Here is a 16,639-nt window from a genome sequence, read left to right as displayed (position 1 = left end):
TCATATTTCATCCTGACCCTCATTCCCTAAGGGTCATCTTTACTTCAGCTATGGATATCTGTCCACATTCAAAACATATGTCTCTCATAGTTGTCCCAGTTATAATCCAACAATCCGTATCAGTTAAAACATTAAGATTTAGAAATGTCTTAATATGTTACTGTGTCCTAGGGTTTTTCTATATTCTTAGGAAAAACTTTGGAGTTAGTTATAGTATATAGTGAGTAGAGGCCAACTAATACATTTCCAAAATTTGTTGGGCTATTATTATGGGCAGATTAGGGGGTATCCTACATGTCCCAGCAACACACAGAATATCAGGAGAAGGAGATAACACCACTGTATCTCTCAGATGACACTGTGCAGACTATGTTCTACCTAACCATGAAACAAGCAGATTAATTTGGCAACACTGCAAGGAAATGTGTAATCTCTCCATCACAGTCAGTAGCAAAGCTATTGGCCTATTCCTGTAAGACAACTATGCAAGTGACTCTATTTTTCCCTTTCGCTGAATTTGGCATTCTTTCTCCATGACCTATCTCAAATATACATTCTGCTATTCTGGTAACCACCACCCTGTCTGTTCTCCATGACCACACTCTTAAAAGCCTCTGAAAGAACTCTCCTGGCATCTGCCCACCCACACCTATCTCCACTTCACTAATATACTCTCCAGTAAGATCCATATTCCTCAGGCAGAAACAATGTGTTATGGTAACTGTGAAACTATTCACCATTTGTTGTGTAATATTCTGGGCACAGTGAGACTTAAACAGACATTCATTACATTTACCATGTTACATAGCAGTTTACCTGTTATCTTGTCTCTACTTCTCTCTTTCTCACTTGAACTGTAAGTTTATATAGGGCAAGACATATGCCTCATTCATTTCTGTATCTGTAGAGACTTGCATAGCCTCCAGCATGCTGTACGAATTTAATATGTTCTTATTGAATGAATGGTTGGGCTTACATAATAATTAAGACATTCTTCTACTTTGTTTTTTGATAAATAAAATTTTAACCATTCTTTTTTTACTTTCATCAATTTTATTTCATAATTACCAATGTCTCTGTTTAAATTACATGTAATTATGTTTTAATTCATGTATCTCTTTGTGGTTTTAACTATGTAATAACAAAATGTAATACTAACACAAGCTAGAGGAAAGTTTTAAAACTCTTAAATTCTTTTGCCCTTTCTTTTACGCTGATTTTAGCTAAAATGGTTACCAAGTGGTTATAAATTAATCTAATATTAATACAAGAAGAGACCTCTACATCCTTTCTCATCTATATAACCAAATGAAGGCAAACATCTGTTTTACTTCCAGTTATCTTACACTCCTAATAATATCTTTTGGTTATTTCTAAGCTCATCCATATTTTTCAATATTAAACCAAAGCCTTGGCACTTTCAAATTTGACCTGACTAAACTCTGATTAAATATTTTTTCAAGTTCTTCAGGAGCCATACAATAGGAGCCGAGGTACGAATTTAGAAGCCACAGGTCATGAACGAGTGTCAACAGAAATAGGGAGCAAATCCACAGAGGCAATTGCCCCCAGGATCTGCAGGAAAGCTGAATCCCTTCTCCAAATAATGACCCTGTACGCTCTGGGGAACGATCTTTGCCATTCGCCAACTGTGTGAGCAATGGCACACGGCCAGGGTCTCCCACTGTGCTGATAGATTCTGAGAGGTAGTGTAAGGAGGAAAGAAAAGGGTAAGATCTGTGATATTGGATCATCTGTTGTGCAAATGAGCAAGAAAACCATAAATGTAATTGTCTCTTTTTTCAGACAGCTAGTTAGAGTCAATGCTGAGTACAGTGTTGGATTTTTTTTAAACATCTCATCCTGAAGCTAATGCTTAGAGAAGTATGAATTTAATGACAGAAGGCTGGTGCCAGACGCAAAAATCACATCAAAACACTTGGCGACTGGCCAACAAGTAGTGACTGCAGTGTGATCATGTCTTTCAGAAGAGCATTCTATTAAAAGAAACATGGCAGGCCTCTTTTGATGAGACCAAAGGTGGCATTTTTTCCCCTCACTTATAGAACAGAAAAGGAAGACGGTTTTGATTCCTAATGAGGCTATGCTGGTGAATCTTCCTTCACTAAAGGGAAGCAATTTTAATGGAATTGTTTATCTGGTAAAATATATGCCAGTTTCATTGCACAGCTATATAAAGCATAAAAGTTAATAGCATGATGGGAAATATCATTAATGCAATTTTATTATTGTACATAATTTTCTAAATTAAACTCCAATTACTTAGTAGTTTAGAGAAAACAGTGAATATACAGCAATATACAACTTGAGCTAGGCAAAATACCTGGAGATTAGACTAAAACTAAGTAAAGCAGACATGATCAGCCATCTAGAGAATAATCAACAGATGAAAAAATAAACGTGGACTTTAATCCTCCTTCCAAAACCAACTCAGTGTCTCATCTCATGCAACCCCATGAGTTTGGTTCTCTATAAAATTAGATAGACAAATACTTCTTTAGAGGGAACTATAGTTGTCTACTTCTTAGATACGGTTAATTATGTCCCTTCTAGTTCTTCGTAAAATGGTAATCCAGTTTGTAAATGATGGATATTAATTTTTCTCATAGCTCCTCTAATGCCTGGTTCACAAAATGTCCATCTCAAGTAAACCTCTTTGTGAAGATTTACCGGATTACCCCAGCTGAAAGCTCTCTTTCTGCTCTAAGTATAGAGGGTGCCTTGCTTCAGCTTCCCTCTGGCACTCTTCATTGTACTATCTCCTATTATTGTTACTGACTTAATGTTTTCCCTCCCCTGCTAGAACATCAGCATACATTATTCCTAATTCATCACTTACTTAGTGACAAGCATAGAGACCATCAACACTGGAACAAGAAGGAATGCCATTTTTCTTTGCATCCCACCTTTGAACTGATTATACAAGAGGGAATAGACCCTAGCTGGCTGTGGTCTTCTTACAGAATTAATTACACACTGGTGCTCATTGAGGTCATACTTGCATATGCCTAGAACTGTGCCGTTCTCATAGACAATGTGTCATGTCATGTCATTTCCCTGCTAAAAACTTTCAGATGGTTCCTCTTTATACTAAACACACAACGCGAATCCCCTTACCTTTTCTTTCATGATCGGTTCTGCATGCTCTGGTCTCTGAGGTTCCTTTTCTACATATCCGAATCCCTTTCCTCATCCCTTGCTGTGTTGCAACCATATTAGCTGACTTTCTGCTCTTCTAAATGGCTGGGTTTGTCCCCACCTCAGGATCATTTGCTGTTTCTCTGCATGCAACACTCTCTTCCAGATATTCATATGCTGCTGCTGGTTTTTCCTTGTCCTTGTTGGTCTCTACCAAAATGTCACTTCTATCAGAGGCCTTCTTTTGACACTCTAGTAAATCCCTACTTTACAATTTCTACCTGTTAACCTACTTTATTTTCTCACTAGCACACTCATTATTATTAATTATGCTATTTATTTATTTGATCATGCTGTTGCTCTCTCTTCCTTTAGAGCGCAAGTAACAAAAGAATAGAGAAATTGTTTTATTCACCTCTGTATCCCAGTGCTTAGAATGGTGCCTGGCACATGGAAGCCTCTCAGTCTATTGCTCTATTTTTTAAATAGATTAACGAATGAATTAATGGACATCAGATTGTTTTAAGCATCAAGCCTAATTATTGAAACAACAAAATCAGTGTGAATCAGCAACCCAACAATTAGGGGTTCCAAGTTGTGTCTCATGACAGTTCTTAATATGTTTATATTTTTTGCTAAACGGGTTGCAGTTACGCTCTTAAAGTATCACCTATATTATTTGATGACCAAAATCATGAGAATGGTATTAAAGGAGAAATTGTGCTACATGCTAAGGAATTTAGCATTAAAGTTTGGCAACTAAATATCTACGATTATAGATAAATATAATATTTTCTTGAGAGATACTCAAAAAATATCTCTAACAGAGAATTAGTTCTTGGTTGATTCAAGATTACAATATTATTTTCAGTTCTGAAGACAGATGGGCTTCTGGGAGTCTCTTTAGGTTTAGAATCCCAGGAAGGAAAATTGAGGTTGTAAAGTCGGGTTGTTAATGATTTAGATTCCCTATTCATTCTTCAACTGCTCCTTACACCCTACAGTAGAACACGCAATAACCTCATTTAAAGGTTGTCATTCAATTACGTATACTTTTAACTTTATTACTTTGAACTTAAGCACCCTTAATTTCTTTTTTTGCACTTCCTGGGTTTTATTGTATCTGAAAGTATCACACGGGGTAGTACCAGTATGTCATTCTTCCAGGATGATGGCCCTGACTCTTATCCTACACTTATGACATCTTATGCTTGTGATGAGTCTCAGGCAATGTGTCACTGATAATTTAAGGTTGGATAGAGAATCTTTGAGGGATGTAAAGGAGGACTACCTTAGTCACCCATCTTATAAAGCAAATTTGAGACATCCACCCAAAGTAGATTGTACTCAATCTCACATAAACACAGTTATTACAGTTTCTACCTACTTTGTTATTTCATATTTAGATCATCACATTTATAGACATAGAAAACAAAATTGTGTACCTAAGCTTGCATGGCTTCCTGGCTTATCTCATAAGGAAACAAGGTTTGATCTCTCAGAATAATTGAACACACTTGAGAAGTGCCCCCACCTGTCTTTAAATAATGCATCATCAATCCCTTTCCTACGAAGCAGGTCTTGTGGGCCATAGGGTGTGTCTTTGCATTTAGAGTCTGTGTCACATAGTAGGGTCTGCAGGAACGGGAAGAATCCAGTACTAGGAAGGTTTCGAGGTGCGAGGTAACCTAAAATAAAAAGAAAAAAAAAAAGCAGTCATTACATCACTATGGCACCTTTCCCTGGGAAAGAACATAAATGCAGCAACTCTGCTTTGTGAAGTTACCTCCTGGATTACCACTATCCAGGTCCCCCAGCCGAGCCCCAACTCTGCAACTAACATTCGCCACTAAATAGGAGCAGTCTTGGAGGGTGTTATGTTTAACTTCCCTTTTCTGGATTTGCTAATATGTATAAAACACTTAAAACGCCTGGTTACCCCATGAATTCCCTTCCTGGGATTTATTCTAAGAAATATTTATGAGTAGTTGCAAGAATATTTGCCAGAATGTTTTAAAAATAAATCACAGTGTATCCACATGATAAAACACAACGCAGCCAATACAAATGTTGTCAATTAATACAAAAAGTATTTATCACACATTGTTAGTTTAAAAGAACAGATCAGAAAACAGTATGAACAGAAGAGTCCTAATCTTTTAAAATACACACACACACACGCGCGCACACACACACACACGCACACACACACACACACACACGCACACACACACACGCACACACACACACACACACACACACGCACACACACACACGTGTACTAAAAAATCCAAAAGATTGTATCACCAAAATTTGATTCATGGCTTTTTTCCTGGGTAGTGTATTTCATTTTATTTTCTTCCTTTTGACTGTATATTAACTATGTTTTATCACAATTTACATGTCTTCTTTTGTAATCAAAGTAGGTATAAATGCAGCCATTCTTCCAAAACCAGGAGCTATTTTGATCTCATTAAAATTTAACATTTTAATTATCCTATATACACAACTTCTTTTTCCAATTTAAAAACCAACAGTGAATGGTATGAATGAAAATGCAAATTTTCTCCAAAATTAAAGTCATACAAAACAGTAATTTTAATAGTAAGGGGTTTTGTAAACTTTAACATTTGCTTTATAAAATACGATGATGGCATACACATGAGTCATGACAATAGGCAAGCTGGGAAATACACATCTTTTCACAATTAGGTTTGCTATGAAAACACTAGGTTTCTTCCTTTGGGGGACTACACAGACAATGAACTTTCAAAAAAGGCAAGTTTAGGAAAATTAAGGCTAAAAGCAAAACTTTGATCACCTCATGAATGTGTTAAAAAAAAAAAAAAAGAGTGCCAGTACAGGTCTGTTTTCATTTTAAAGAGAAAGGAGAAAAGTGGGGAAAAAAGAGAGAGAGAGAGAGAGAGAGAGAATGGTAAGAGCAACATGGCCATGCATTAATCTACCAGTAGAAAGAATAAATAGGTATTTGATTCCAGTAACTTAAATACAGGTCTGTATAAAGAAGGTGCTGAGGGAAAAAAATAAAGAAGGGAAAATATGAAAGCTGGCCAGAAGCAAAGCAAAGAGGGAAAAAGAGAGATTGGATAATGCTATACTGTTGACCTTAAAGATGGCAGAAAAAGCTGAAAGTCAAGGAATGTGGGGAGCCTCTAGAACTTCTAACCAGAACAATCTAGAAGACAGCTTTTCCTGTAGAGGGTCCAGAAGGAATGCAGCCCTGCCGACACCTTGGATTTTAGCTTGCTGAGACCAAATTCTGGACTTCTGACCTCCAGAACTGTAAAATAATAAGTTTGTGCTGTTTTAAGATACTCATTTTGGTGTAATTTATCACAGTAACTATAGAACAAATAGTTTAGAAATTAATGCCAGTATGAATGAAAGATTCGAAAACTCAGAAGAAACTGGAGAGAACTGAAGCCCATCAAACTATTCACTACTTCCTTCCATGTGGACCCTCCTTGACACCAGAGAGACTGGTGCCTCTCCTAATGTTAAACCTAAGTGAAAATCACAGTGAACCAATAATGATTGCCCACCAATGTTTTCATCGTATGCAATTCCCTGAATAAAATAGAGAGTAGCTGCTAAACTGCCTGTTAGCTTTTCATGTCATCCCTCTGCAACAAAATTTTACCACAGTGAACTACATATGGCAAGACCTTTAAAAGTCTGCAGTGGAGGTTCACCATGCATGGTAATCCACTCTGTCACACAGATCTCCGCTGTAGCCTCTCACTCAGGGTGTGGGACTGCAAATGAGCTTATTCCTACTCTCTCTCAAATACATGCAGTGACTGATCTGAATGGAAGATAGATGGAAGGGCAACAGAAAGAGATGACCAGATGACCCCTCTGCTCTATGCCACTTATCAGCGTGATGGTGTGGCTGAGTCAGGCAGTACTGAAAAAATGAGACACTCAAGAAAAGCCATATTGCAATACAAAGAGAGGGAAAGAAGGAAAAAGATGTCATGGAAAGAAGAGCTTTCAGTGACATCCAAATTATCTTTCCTGGCATTCATTACAAATTGCAAATGATTTGAGAGGAATTTGAAGGAATTTAACCCACCACATTCTTTGGTATGATATCTACAGAGGACAAAACCTAATTTATAGGAAAATTCATCACAGAGTTTCTTTAAAAATAAACTCCCATGGTGTTAAAATACGGACAGTCTATTCTTTGCAGTTTTTTGATAATGGATATTTAACGTGTTACATGGAATCATGCAAATGAGGAATTGATTCAGGCATGCACAGGTTTCAGTTAACAGAGTGCCATGCAGAACATGGATGGCTTGCACTATTTATTTTACCATAATCTTTTAATCAAGGCCTATACCCTCATCAATGTAAGGGTGCCTGTTGCAACAACAATGACAACAGTGATTTATTAAATATCTACTGTATCCCATGTACTGTGCTAGGCATGTAACATTTACTTATGTTATTCATCCTTCCTTGACATCTATAATATACTTTCTCATATACATCAACTTTTCTTTTTTTTTTTTTTTTTTTTTTTGAGAACGGAGCTCGCTCTGTCTCCCAGGCTGGAGTGCAGTGGCCAGATTCCCCGCTCACTGCAAGGGCTCCGCCTCCCTGGGTTTCACGCTATTCTCCCTGCCTCAAGCCTCCCGAGTAGCTGGGATACAGGCGCGACCCTCGCCTGGCTAGTTTTTTGTATTTTTTTTTTTTAGTAGAGACGGGGTTTCACCGTGTTAAGCCGGATGGTCTCGATCTCCTGACCTTCGTATGATCTGCCATCCGGCCTCCCTAAGTGCTGGGTTACAGCTTGAGCCCACCAGCGCCCAGCACCAACTTTTCGTAAATTCTGGGAATCCTCTAGAAGTAATATCTGAATTAAATAGAATTAAATTTCCTGTAGCTTTCTCGTAAAAAATATTTTTTCCATTCTCTTCCCATCTCAGTTATGTATACAAATAAAAAGAGCAATGGTGGAATCAAAACGTTACACATTTTAAAGAGCTGCTAATTTTAACTTGAGCCCATTCTATCCTTGAAGGTGTTTCTGGCACTTTCAGGTCCTGAAATTACATTCCCCTTTAAGTTCCCCAGTGCTAGGATAAAGAAAAAAGAGAAGCTTCTTTCTTTCACAAAACTTCCATGCAGCAAGCATAGGAATTGCAAAATTAAGGCTAATAATTGTCTATGTTCCCAGCCAAAGCACAAATTTAAGGACACAAGTAAAGGAAGATCATGACTGTGCAAACCATGGCAGCCCCATACAGGTAAAAAAAAAAAATCTCAGGCAGGGTTTTGAGATAGAGTTTGTTTAAGCAGGATAAAGTCCTTGGTACCATGATTCCCAAAAGTCTCACCCCAGGATAACATTCATGCCCATCACCAGGAGAAAAGCTATTGAAGAATTTGCCAGTTTCATAGGGTCAAATTCAGAAGATGTCAGCATCATCTGGGAGTAGGGTGAGGTATGTGTTGGTTGGCAAAATCCTAAGCTGGTTATGGCTTAGCTTCTCAGGGGCTCCAGGCAAAGGCAGTGAGCAGCCAGCCACCCATGGGTGGGGAGAGGTCATTCTCATTGAATGGATACAATCTACCTCATTGACACTGTCCAATCATAACATTGACACAGTCCACGTTATTTCAAAGAGTTGAATCAAACCAAACTATAAAAAATTTTGGGAACAAGCCACCAATGAACTCAGCTTTAAAGTAAATCAGATTCATTTTTCATTGCTGTAAGAATGAAACTAGAATTATAAAACAGTTCTAAGAATTTTTTTTTTAATGTATGCTTTGTAAACAATTGTGAAATCAATGGATACATGTAATGTTTACCTCAAAGGGAGATAAATTTTTATTTTCCTTTTCCTTTCCTCACAGAAGACTCTATTCCAAACACTGTTAGTGTGACAGAATGTAAAGATTAGCGTGATGGTTCTCCAAGTTTGATCCTTGGACCAACAACATCAGTGTCACCTGGGAACTTATTAGAACTAAAAATTTCAGATCTCACCCCAGATCTCCTTAATCAGAAACTCTGGGGGTGGGGTTCATCAATCTGTGTTTTAATAAGCTCTCTAGGTGATTCTGATGGACAGTGAAGTTTGGGAACCACTGGGTTAGACTGCAAAGTTTTCCATGAGCATCAGTAAATTTTAAGCTTGTGGGCCATGCTGTCTCCATCACAATTACTGAATTTTGCAATTATAGTGTGAAAGCAGCCACAGACAATGGGTGCCTCAATGAGCCTGGTTGTATTCCAATAAGACTTACAAAAACAGGCAATAGGCTGAAATTGGCCCTCGGGCTGTAGTTTGCTGACTCCTGGGAGGATAGCCTTTCTTACAGGCATCTCCCGCCTTCTCCTGCCTTGTTCACTTCCTGTTTTCACTTTCTCTCCCATCCTTCTTTTCCTCTTCCCTCATTGCATCTAATGGACTTAATTCTTTTTCCTCTATTTCTTAATGTTTCCTTCTTTCCTTTTCACTCACTACTTCCTCTTTTCATTCAATTTCCAACTCCTCTTTTCCCTTTTCCTCCTGCAGCTGCCTTTCCTCCCTCCTCCCCTCTCTGTACTCATTGATGCAGCCAGGAATGCAATTGTTTCTCAATATCTTCCTTTACTTTGTCTTTTTCACCATCATGGAAGAATTTTGACTCACTTCCATAATAAATTCAGGAGCACGATGCTCATTAGCACTGTCTAGAGAAGTACTATTTTCTGTTTATTTTATTGTTGCAGAAAGTTGTGTCACAGTCTTTTCAGGAATGAAGCTACTTCCATTTGAAATCATTAGGCTCCGGAAATATTCTGTAGGCTGCCTTGGTGATATTTGTACATATTATAGTAATGGTGGAATCAGAGACTTTCCACTGTTTCATTCTGTTTTTCTCAAAACAGGTCAGAAGACAACCTAGTTGGTATTTTTATATTTCTAGGTGAAAGGCATTTAGTCTTTACCCCAGTGAAGAATAGAATGATACATTTTGGAAGGAAAATTCTGACTTAAAAAAAATATGGAGTTACTCATTTGAGAGCATTATATTTTTCTCAGTTTTTTTGGATACAGGGTCACAGGGGCAGAATAAGTGTCCTGCCTTCTGATCATACAAATAATGTCTCCTTATCAAGCACCACAACAGGGATTTAACACCATAACAAGAGTACAGAATAAGACAAGCATATCCTACACATCACCTGCAAACAATCAAATACCTAAATGTGAATTTTAAAAATATAGGAAAGGAAATGAATCTTAGACATATATTTGTAATAATTTATTAAAGTTTTTTAAATCTTCTTATAGTTTTCAAGCACATTTTGTTCTCAGTTACATTTGAAAAGACAATTTAAATTGTAAATAATATAAACTTGGCCTTTCAAAGTAGTTCAAAACATTGTATCAGGAGCCTGTAGATCTGTTCCTATTCTTTGCATGCACCTTTCATTTGAGGGATGAGTCTACTTACTGAGGAGAGGTGACCTGTCCACCACCCACCTTCAGATACAATCAAATACACCCACTCTTCCTGATTCTGGTCCTTCGGAATGAGGGCTTCTACACCTATGTGGCCTAGAGTGACTTCAGCCTAGGGCTAAAAACCAATATGACTTCGAACATGCAAATAGAGACTCTAACCTAGTAAAAGTGAATCTTTTTAAGAGACTGGCTTAAAAAATAAGCTATTTAAAAGAAAGAACAAACTTTACATAGTTCTTAGCACAATGCTTCACACATTGTAAACAATTATTAAATATGTGAATAAATGCATGGCTGTAGGAACCCCTGGGGGAGTCCCAGGAAGACTGCATGACTCAAGACTCTAACCTAATATACATGTTTGTGTTTATCATTTGTAGGACAAAGATTCAAATTGTATCCCAATGTTATAGTAAGTTCAATGGATAATATTGCATTATATTCACATGCCTTGTAAAACAGATTTAATTGATTAATAAAATCAATAATATTTATTGTTGCAGGGCCTTTAGGTGTTGGTTTTTCTGAAAATCTAATTAATACACATTGACATCCATACATGTCAACCTCTGGATTTATTATCCACAAACTGAATCCGTTCACCATCTATTCAATAATATTTACTGAGCAGGTATTGTGTACTTGGCACCAAGAAAGGTGTTAAGTAGGGTTCATCCTTCTATTTTTTAAAAAATTGTTCATCTTAACAGTTAAAAAATATTACTCTGGGTTATTATGGAAAGAGAGAAAAAGAGAGTATGTGAATCTGGTTTATAAGGTCATCACAGTTTTATTAAGTAAAATGCATATAGAAATCATTTGTTTTCCAAACTGCCAGAAATATTGTGTACTAAAAAGTGTATATTTGAAAACAAACAAAAAACATTCGTTAAAAAATAAACCTTCAGCTGGGCGCAGGGGCTCACATCTATACTTTCGCACCATGGGCTGCCAAGACGGATGGATTGCTTAAGCCCAGCAGTTCAAGACAAAGCCTGAGCAACATAGCGAAACCCTGTTTCTACAAAAAATGCACACTCAAAAAAAAAAAAAACCCACAAACTCTCTCAGCATGGTGGTATATGCCTGCAGTCCCACCTACTCCAGAGGCTGAGATAGGAGGATCACTTGAGCTCAGGAGTTCAAGGCTGCAGTGAGCCGTGATTGTATCACAACACTCCAGCCTGGGCAACAGAGTGAGATCCTATCTCAAATAAAATACAATACAATAAAATATAAACCTTCATGGTTTTGAAGGAATTTACCATACATCATTTCATACAAGCTCCATGACAATTCTGTAAGATAGGCAGGGTGAGTGTTTATGCCCATTTTGTAGATAACCTCAGAGAAATCAAGCAATTTGGTCAAAGTCCAAATAAATAATCAATAATAAATAAACATAAATAATAAAATGCCAGAGATGGATCTAGAACTATATGATAGATTACAGTAATGGAAACAACATGTTCAGCTAAGCTTCAGAATCTTGGAGGAGGAAACAGACTGAGGATTTGAAAAACAGGTATGCTTCTAGTTTTGCTGTTGAATCAGTAAATCACCAGGGGGTAAATTAACCTAGGACTCTATTTCCACATGTCCCAGATTGAAGATAATGGATCTTGCCATCTCACAGGGCACAGGGAAGATCATTAGGCAATTCTTGTGTAAGGTACTATGAGCATTGAAGACACAAGGCCCCATGGAACCATGAGTTACCATTGCTCATCGGGCTCCTCTTGCATCATTGGTCTTATTTTCCACTTGCTGACTGTGGCTTCTCTGCTCGACCTGGTCTCCCAGCTCATGCCTTGAGCCAGTGAATGGTTTGGAGTGTTGCATGATGTACTTCTCTTCCTAGTAATTCATAATATGTACCTGTATCAACCAGTGTAGTGTTTAAATTACTGTGTGTTCAGTGGGTGTGGTGCCATGATACATTTTCCCTCCTTCTCCCCAGGCAAGTCTTGCTTCATAGCACAGATTCTTTTCCAAGTTCAAATCCATTGGCAAAAAGGTAGACTGTAGGTGGCAAAGAGGTCTGAGGCAAGACGCCTAATCCTGAGAGCAGTGATTAAGGAGGTCCTGTACTCAAAAGGTTGGCACCTGAATATGCTCAATGGCTACAACCATAAAAAACAAGAAAAAACCCTTGGGTCATTTGGGTGGGTGTCCTACAATGTCCGGATCTTTCCCACATCCCCTGCATCCCTCATAGCTGCTGCTAAGTACCACAGCCAGACAGATTTTGAAAGGTATCTTGAGACTCTGGCTATGAAACTGTAGGCAAGAGGCATTGGGGAAAGATCTCTGCCTTCTTTATATCTTTGGATTATTGCTATTATTAGTTTTAAGGGGAGTTTTAGAAGGCAGTCTGGACTCAGGACCTTGCTGTCTCTTTGGATGTTATCTCTTTGACACTTAAGTGTACACCTGAATTGATGGTCAGCCCAGAAGACTCCATAATCCCACCCTCCTGCATGTCCAGACCAAAATGTAGCTCCTTCTCTTCTGAATATTAAAGAGACCCTGCTGGGTGATGGCTTCCAAAGATCACGGCCTGGTCTATTTAAATTTTAGACAAAATGTTTTGATTCAAGGCTGGGAGATATAACAGTAACAAATACATGGCAGATAATAAACTCCGTTGTGGACTGAATCTGGGGAAGTTTAAAATAAAATCTCAGTCATACTTTCAAATCATTTCCCCTTAACAAGGAACGTTGAGTTCTTCACCAGGCACAGTGGCTCATGCCTATAATCCTAGCACTTTGGGAGGCCAAGGCGGGCGGATCATGAGGTCAGGAGCTTGAGACCAGCCTGGCCAACATGGTGAAACCCCGTCTCTACTAAAAACACAAAAATTAGCCGGGCATAGTGGGGTGCACCTGTAATCCCAGCTACCTGGGAAGCTGAGGCAGGAGAATTGCCTGGACACGGGAGGTGGAGGTTGCGGTGAGTTGAGATCGCGCCATTGCACTCCAGCCTGGGCGACAGAGCGAGAGAAAGAAAGAGAAAGAAAGAGAGAAAGAGAGAGAGAGAGAGAAAGAGAGAAAGAGAGAGAGAGAGAGAGAGAGAGAGAGAGAGAGAGAGAGAGGAAGGGAGGGAAAAGAAAAGAAACAAGGAATGTTGAGTTCTATGGCTCATCTGGGGTAAGTAGGGTTTATTCGTCTTTTTAGACAAGCCTCACAGTAACTGGCATTTTGCTTTTCTGAAACTTGTCTTTTAGTAGCAAAGATTCACAATGGCATTTTTAAAAGTCTCCCTGCTACGGCCATTTGCAAATAGAATCCTGGCAACTATTTTTTCCCTCTAAATATAAATTAAAGTTTTTAAAAATAGACCCCTAGAATCTCATTTCATTGTATGAAATTTAGCCTCCTAATTCTCCTTAGATAAGGCTAACCAGGAAAATGGTTTTTAGCCTCTGGGCAGGTCTGAATTAAGCTGGGTACGCATACACTGGGTATGACTGTGCTGACTGGTCATATCAGAAAGGCCTGGCGCTGGTGGGTTAAGAGCCACTGTGCTGAGCCCCATCGGTTGCAGCCCCTCCCCTGAGATAGTCTCCCTTTCCACAGATCCAGCAACACCACTTAGCACCCAGGAAAGGAGGGGTACCCTGGAGGAATGGTACACTGGGGGAGTGGTACTTCCCGCAGCACCACTGCATCTGTTCTGATTGAGGAGGGAAGTGCTGTGCTGATACTTAACTGTGTTGCACTAGGCATCTAGGAGTTAACTCACAAAGCCTGCACTGAGAGAACGAGTTGAGGATTTAATTCCTCTCCTGTTACTGTGATCTCCAATGTGATGCTGGGGTTTGGAGGAGTAGAGTGGGGAAGCATCAGGGATTTCTCTAAACCAGACTCTGGAGCCAAATGAGTTTAGGAAACTAAACTCTATCTCCCCTTCTGGGAAAGCCAGAATATATTTGCATATTAAAGATTCTGAAAAGTTTTTCAGTAAAAAAACTGAATAACTTTGGTTAATTCCAGATTTCCACGATCTGATTACAGAACATGTTTTCCTTTCCTTCTTTAAATGTTTCTTCCTGTTTTTTAGGGTAGCACTGGATAATATGCTGGGAATGAATATTCCATGGGGCACACTTTGGAAAACAGAGCCTTAATCCATGATCTCACATATTCCCAGCTGAAAAGATGCCTGGAATTGAAAAGTTGTTGTTTTTTCCCCCCTCAGGAAGAAACTTCTTACGTAAGAAAACATTTTGGTTTCGAGTCTTGATGTTCTAAAACTTATTTATAAACTGTCACCTTACTAATGTGGCTTTCAGATGGTAATTCAGCAAGCACCTTAGTGTTTGTGCATTACTATTTGTTGGAGTCCCTCAGTAAAACCTATCTCAGACATTGCCTGGAGAAGGGAATTTCATTCTAGAAGGATTTGAGGAGGCTTATTAAAGTACACACTCTATAATGTGGAAAAATAATGAGGGACTCGGAATGAGAACAAGCAAGGATAGGAAAAAATAAAGCCAATACAATAATATGAGCCAGAGGTCTGTGTGTTGATAGAGCTTGGCCACAAATTTGGATCTGGGTGTCCTAAGCAACTCAAGGAAATACAGAAATGTGATCATTTACCCAGTTCACAGTTTCCATAAAATAAAATAAAAATAAATAAATAGGCCAGGTGTGGGGGCTCACGCCTGTAATCCCAGAACTTTGGGAGTCAGAGGTGGGTGGATTATGAGGTCAGGAGATCGAGACCATCCTGGTCAACATGGTAAAACCCCATATCTACTAAAAATACAAAAATTAGCTGGGTGTGGTGGCACGCGCCTGTAGTCGCAGCTACTCAGGAGGCTGAGGCAGGAAAATCACTTGAACCCGGGAGGCGGGGGTTGCAGTGAGCCGAGATCATGCCACCATACTCCAGCCTGGGCAACAGGGCAAGACTCCATCTCAAAAAATAAAAATAAAAATAAATAAATAAATATATGTACTGGGATAGATACAACTTTTACTATACAGAGAGAAATCATACTTGTCAGGGACTATGGGCTTCACTTTAGTGAGTCAAATGTGAGAGTGTATTTACCCCCCACCACCAATGCATGGGAGCTTCAGTGAAAGTGACGTATTATTCCAGTGGCCAATCCTTAGAAGGAGGAAGATGGAGGTGTTTGCTGCTAGCAGGCAAAGAGGGGGGAAAATGAGTAATGTTCTCCCTTCACCACTTCTAAACGGGTAGCTGCTGATTTGGGCCACCATTATCATGATACTGAGAGACAGGACCAGCTGGATATCCTAGGCTGACTACGAATTGCAACTTGGCTCACACCTGACCAATCAGATAGTAAAGAGAGTGCACTAAAATGCTAATTAGGCAAAAATGGGAGGTAAAGAAATAGCCAATCATCTATCTCCTGAGAGCACAACGGGAGGGACAATGATCAGGATATAAACTCAGGCATTTGAAGCAGCAATGGCTACCCTCTTTGGGTCCCCTCCCTTAGTATGGGAGCTCTGTTTTCACTCTGTTAAATGTTGCAACTGCACTCTCTTCTGGTCCGTGTTTGTTACGGCTCAAGCTGAGCTTTTGCTCGCCATCCACCACTGCTGTTTGCCACCGTGGCAGACCCACCACTGACTTCCATCCCTCTGGATCTGGCAGGGTGCCTATTGTGTTCCTGATCCAGTGAGGCGCCCATTGCTGCTCCCGATCGGGCTAAAGGTTTGCCATTGCTCCTGCATGGCTAAGTGCCCAGGTTCATTCTAATCAAGCTGAACACTAGTCACTGGGTTCCATGGTTCTCTTCCGTGACCCACGGCTTGTAATAGAGCTATAACACTCAACTGCATGGCCCCAGATTCCATTCCTTGGAATCCGTGAGGCCAAGAACCCCAGGTCAGACAACACAAGACTTGCCACCATCTTGGAAGCAGCCCACCGCCATTTTGGAAGTGGCCCACCACCATCTTGGGAGCTTTGGGAGCAAGGACCGCCCCGCGCCCCCCCCC

General features: G+C 39.4%; 1 protein-coding gene across 1 annotated transcript in view; it reads right to left on the bottom strand.

Annotated features, from left to right (window-relative positions):
- Nucleotides 1-16,639, bottom strand: part of ABCA12 (ATP binding cassette subfamily A member 12) — a 221,857-nt gene that overhangs the window by 131,783 nt on the left and 73,435 nt on the right. The window contains exon 3 of the mRNA XM_017893499.1: nt 4,694-4,847. Coding sequence (XP_017748988.1) covers nt 4,694-4,847 — 154 coding nt within the window. The remainder of the gene's footprint in view (nt 1-4,693; nt 4,848-16,639) is intronic.

Source organism: Rhinopithecus bieti, unplaced genomic scaffold (genome assembly GCF_001698545.2).
Source record: "Rhinopithecus bieti isolate Rb0 unplaced genomic scaffold, ASM169854v2 scaffold_23918, whole genome shotgun sequence".
NCBI classification, from domain to species: domain Eukaryota; kingdom Metazoa; phylum Chordata; class Mammalia; order Primates; family Cercopithecidae; genus Rhinopithecus; species Rhinopithecus bieti.
The sequence above is the reverse complement of the archived record's forward strand: the minus strand, read 5'-3'. Positions and strand labels throughout refer to the sequence as shown.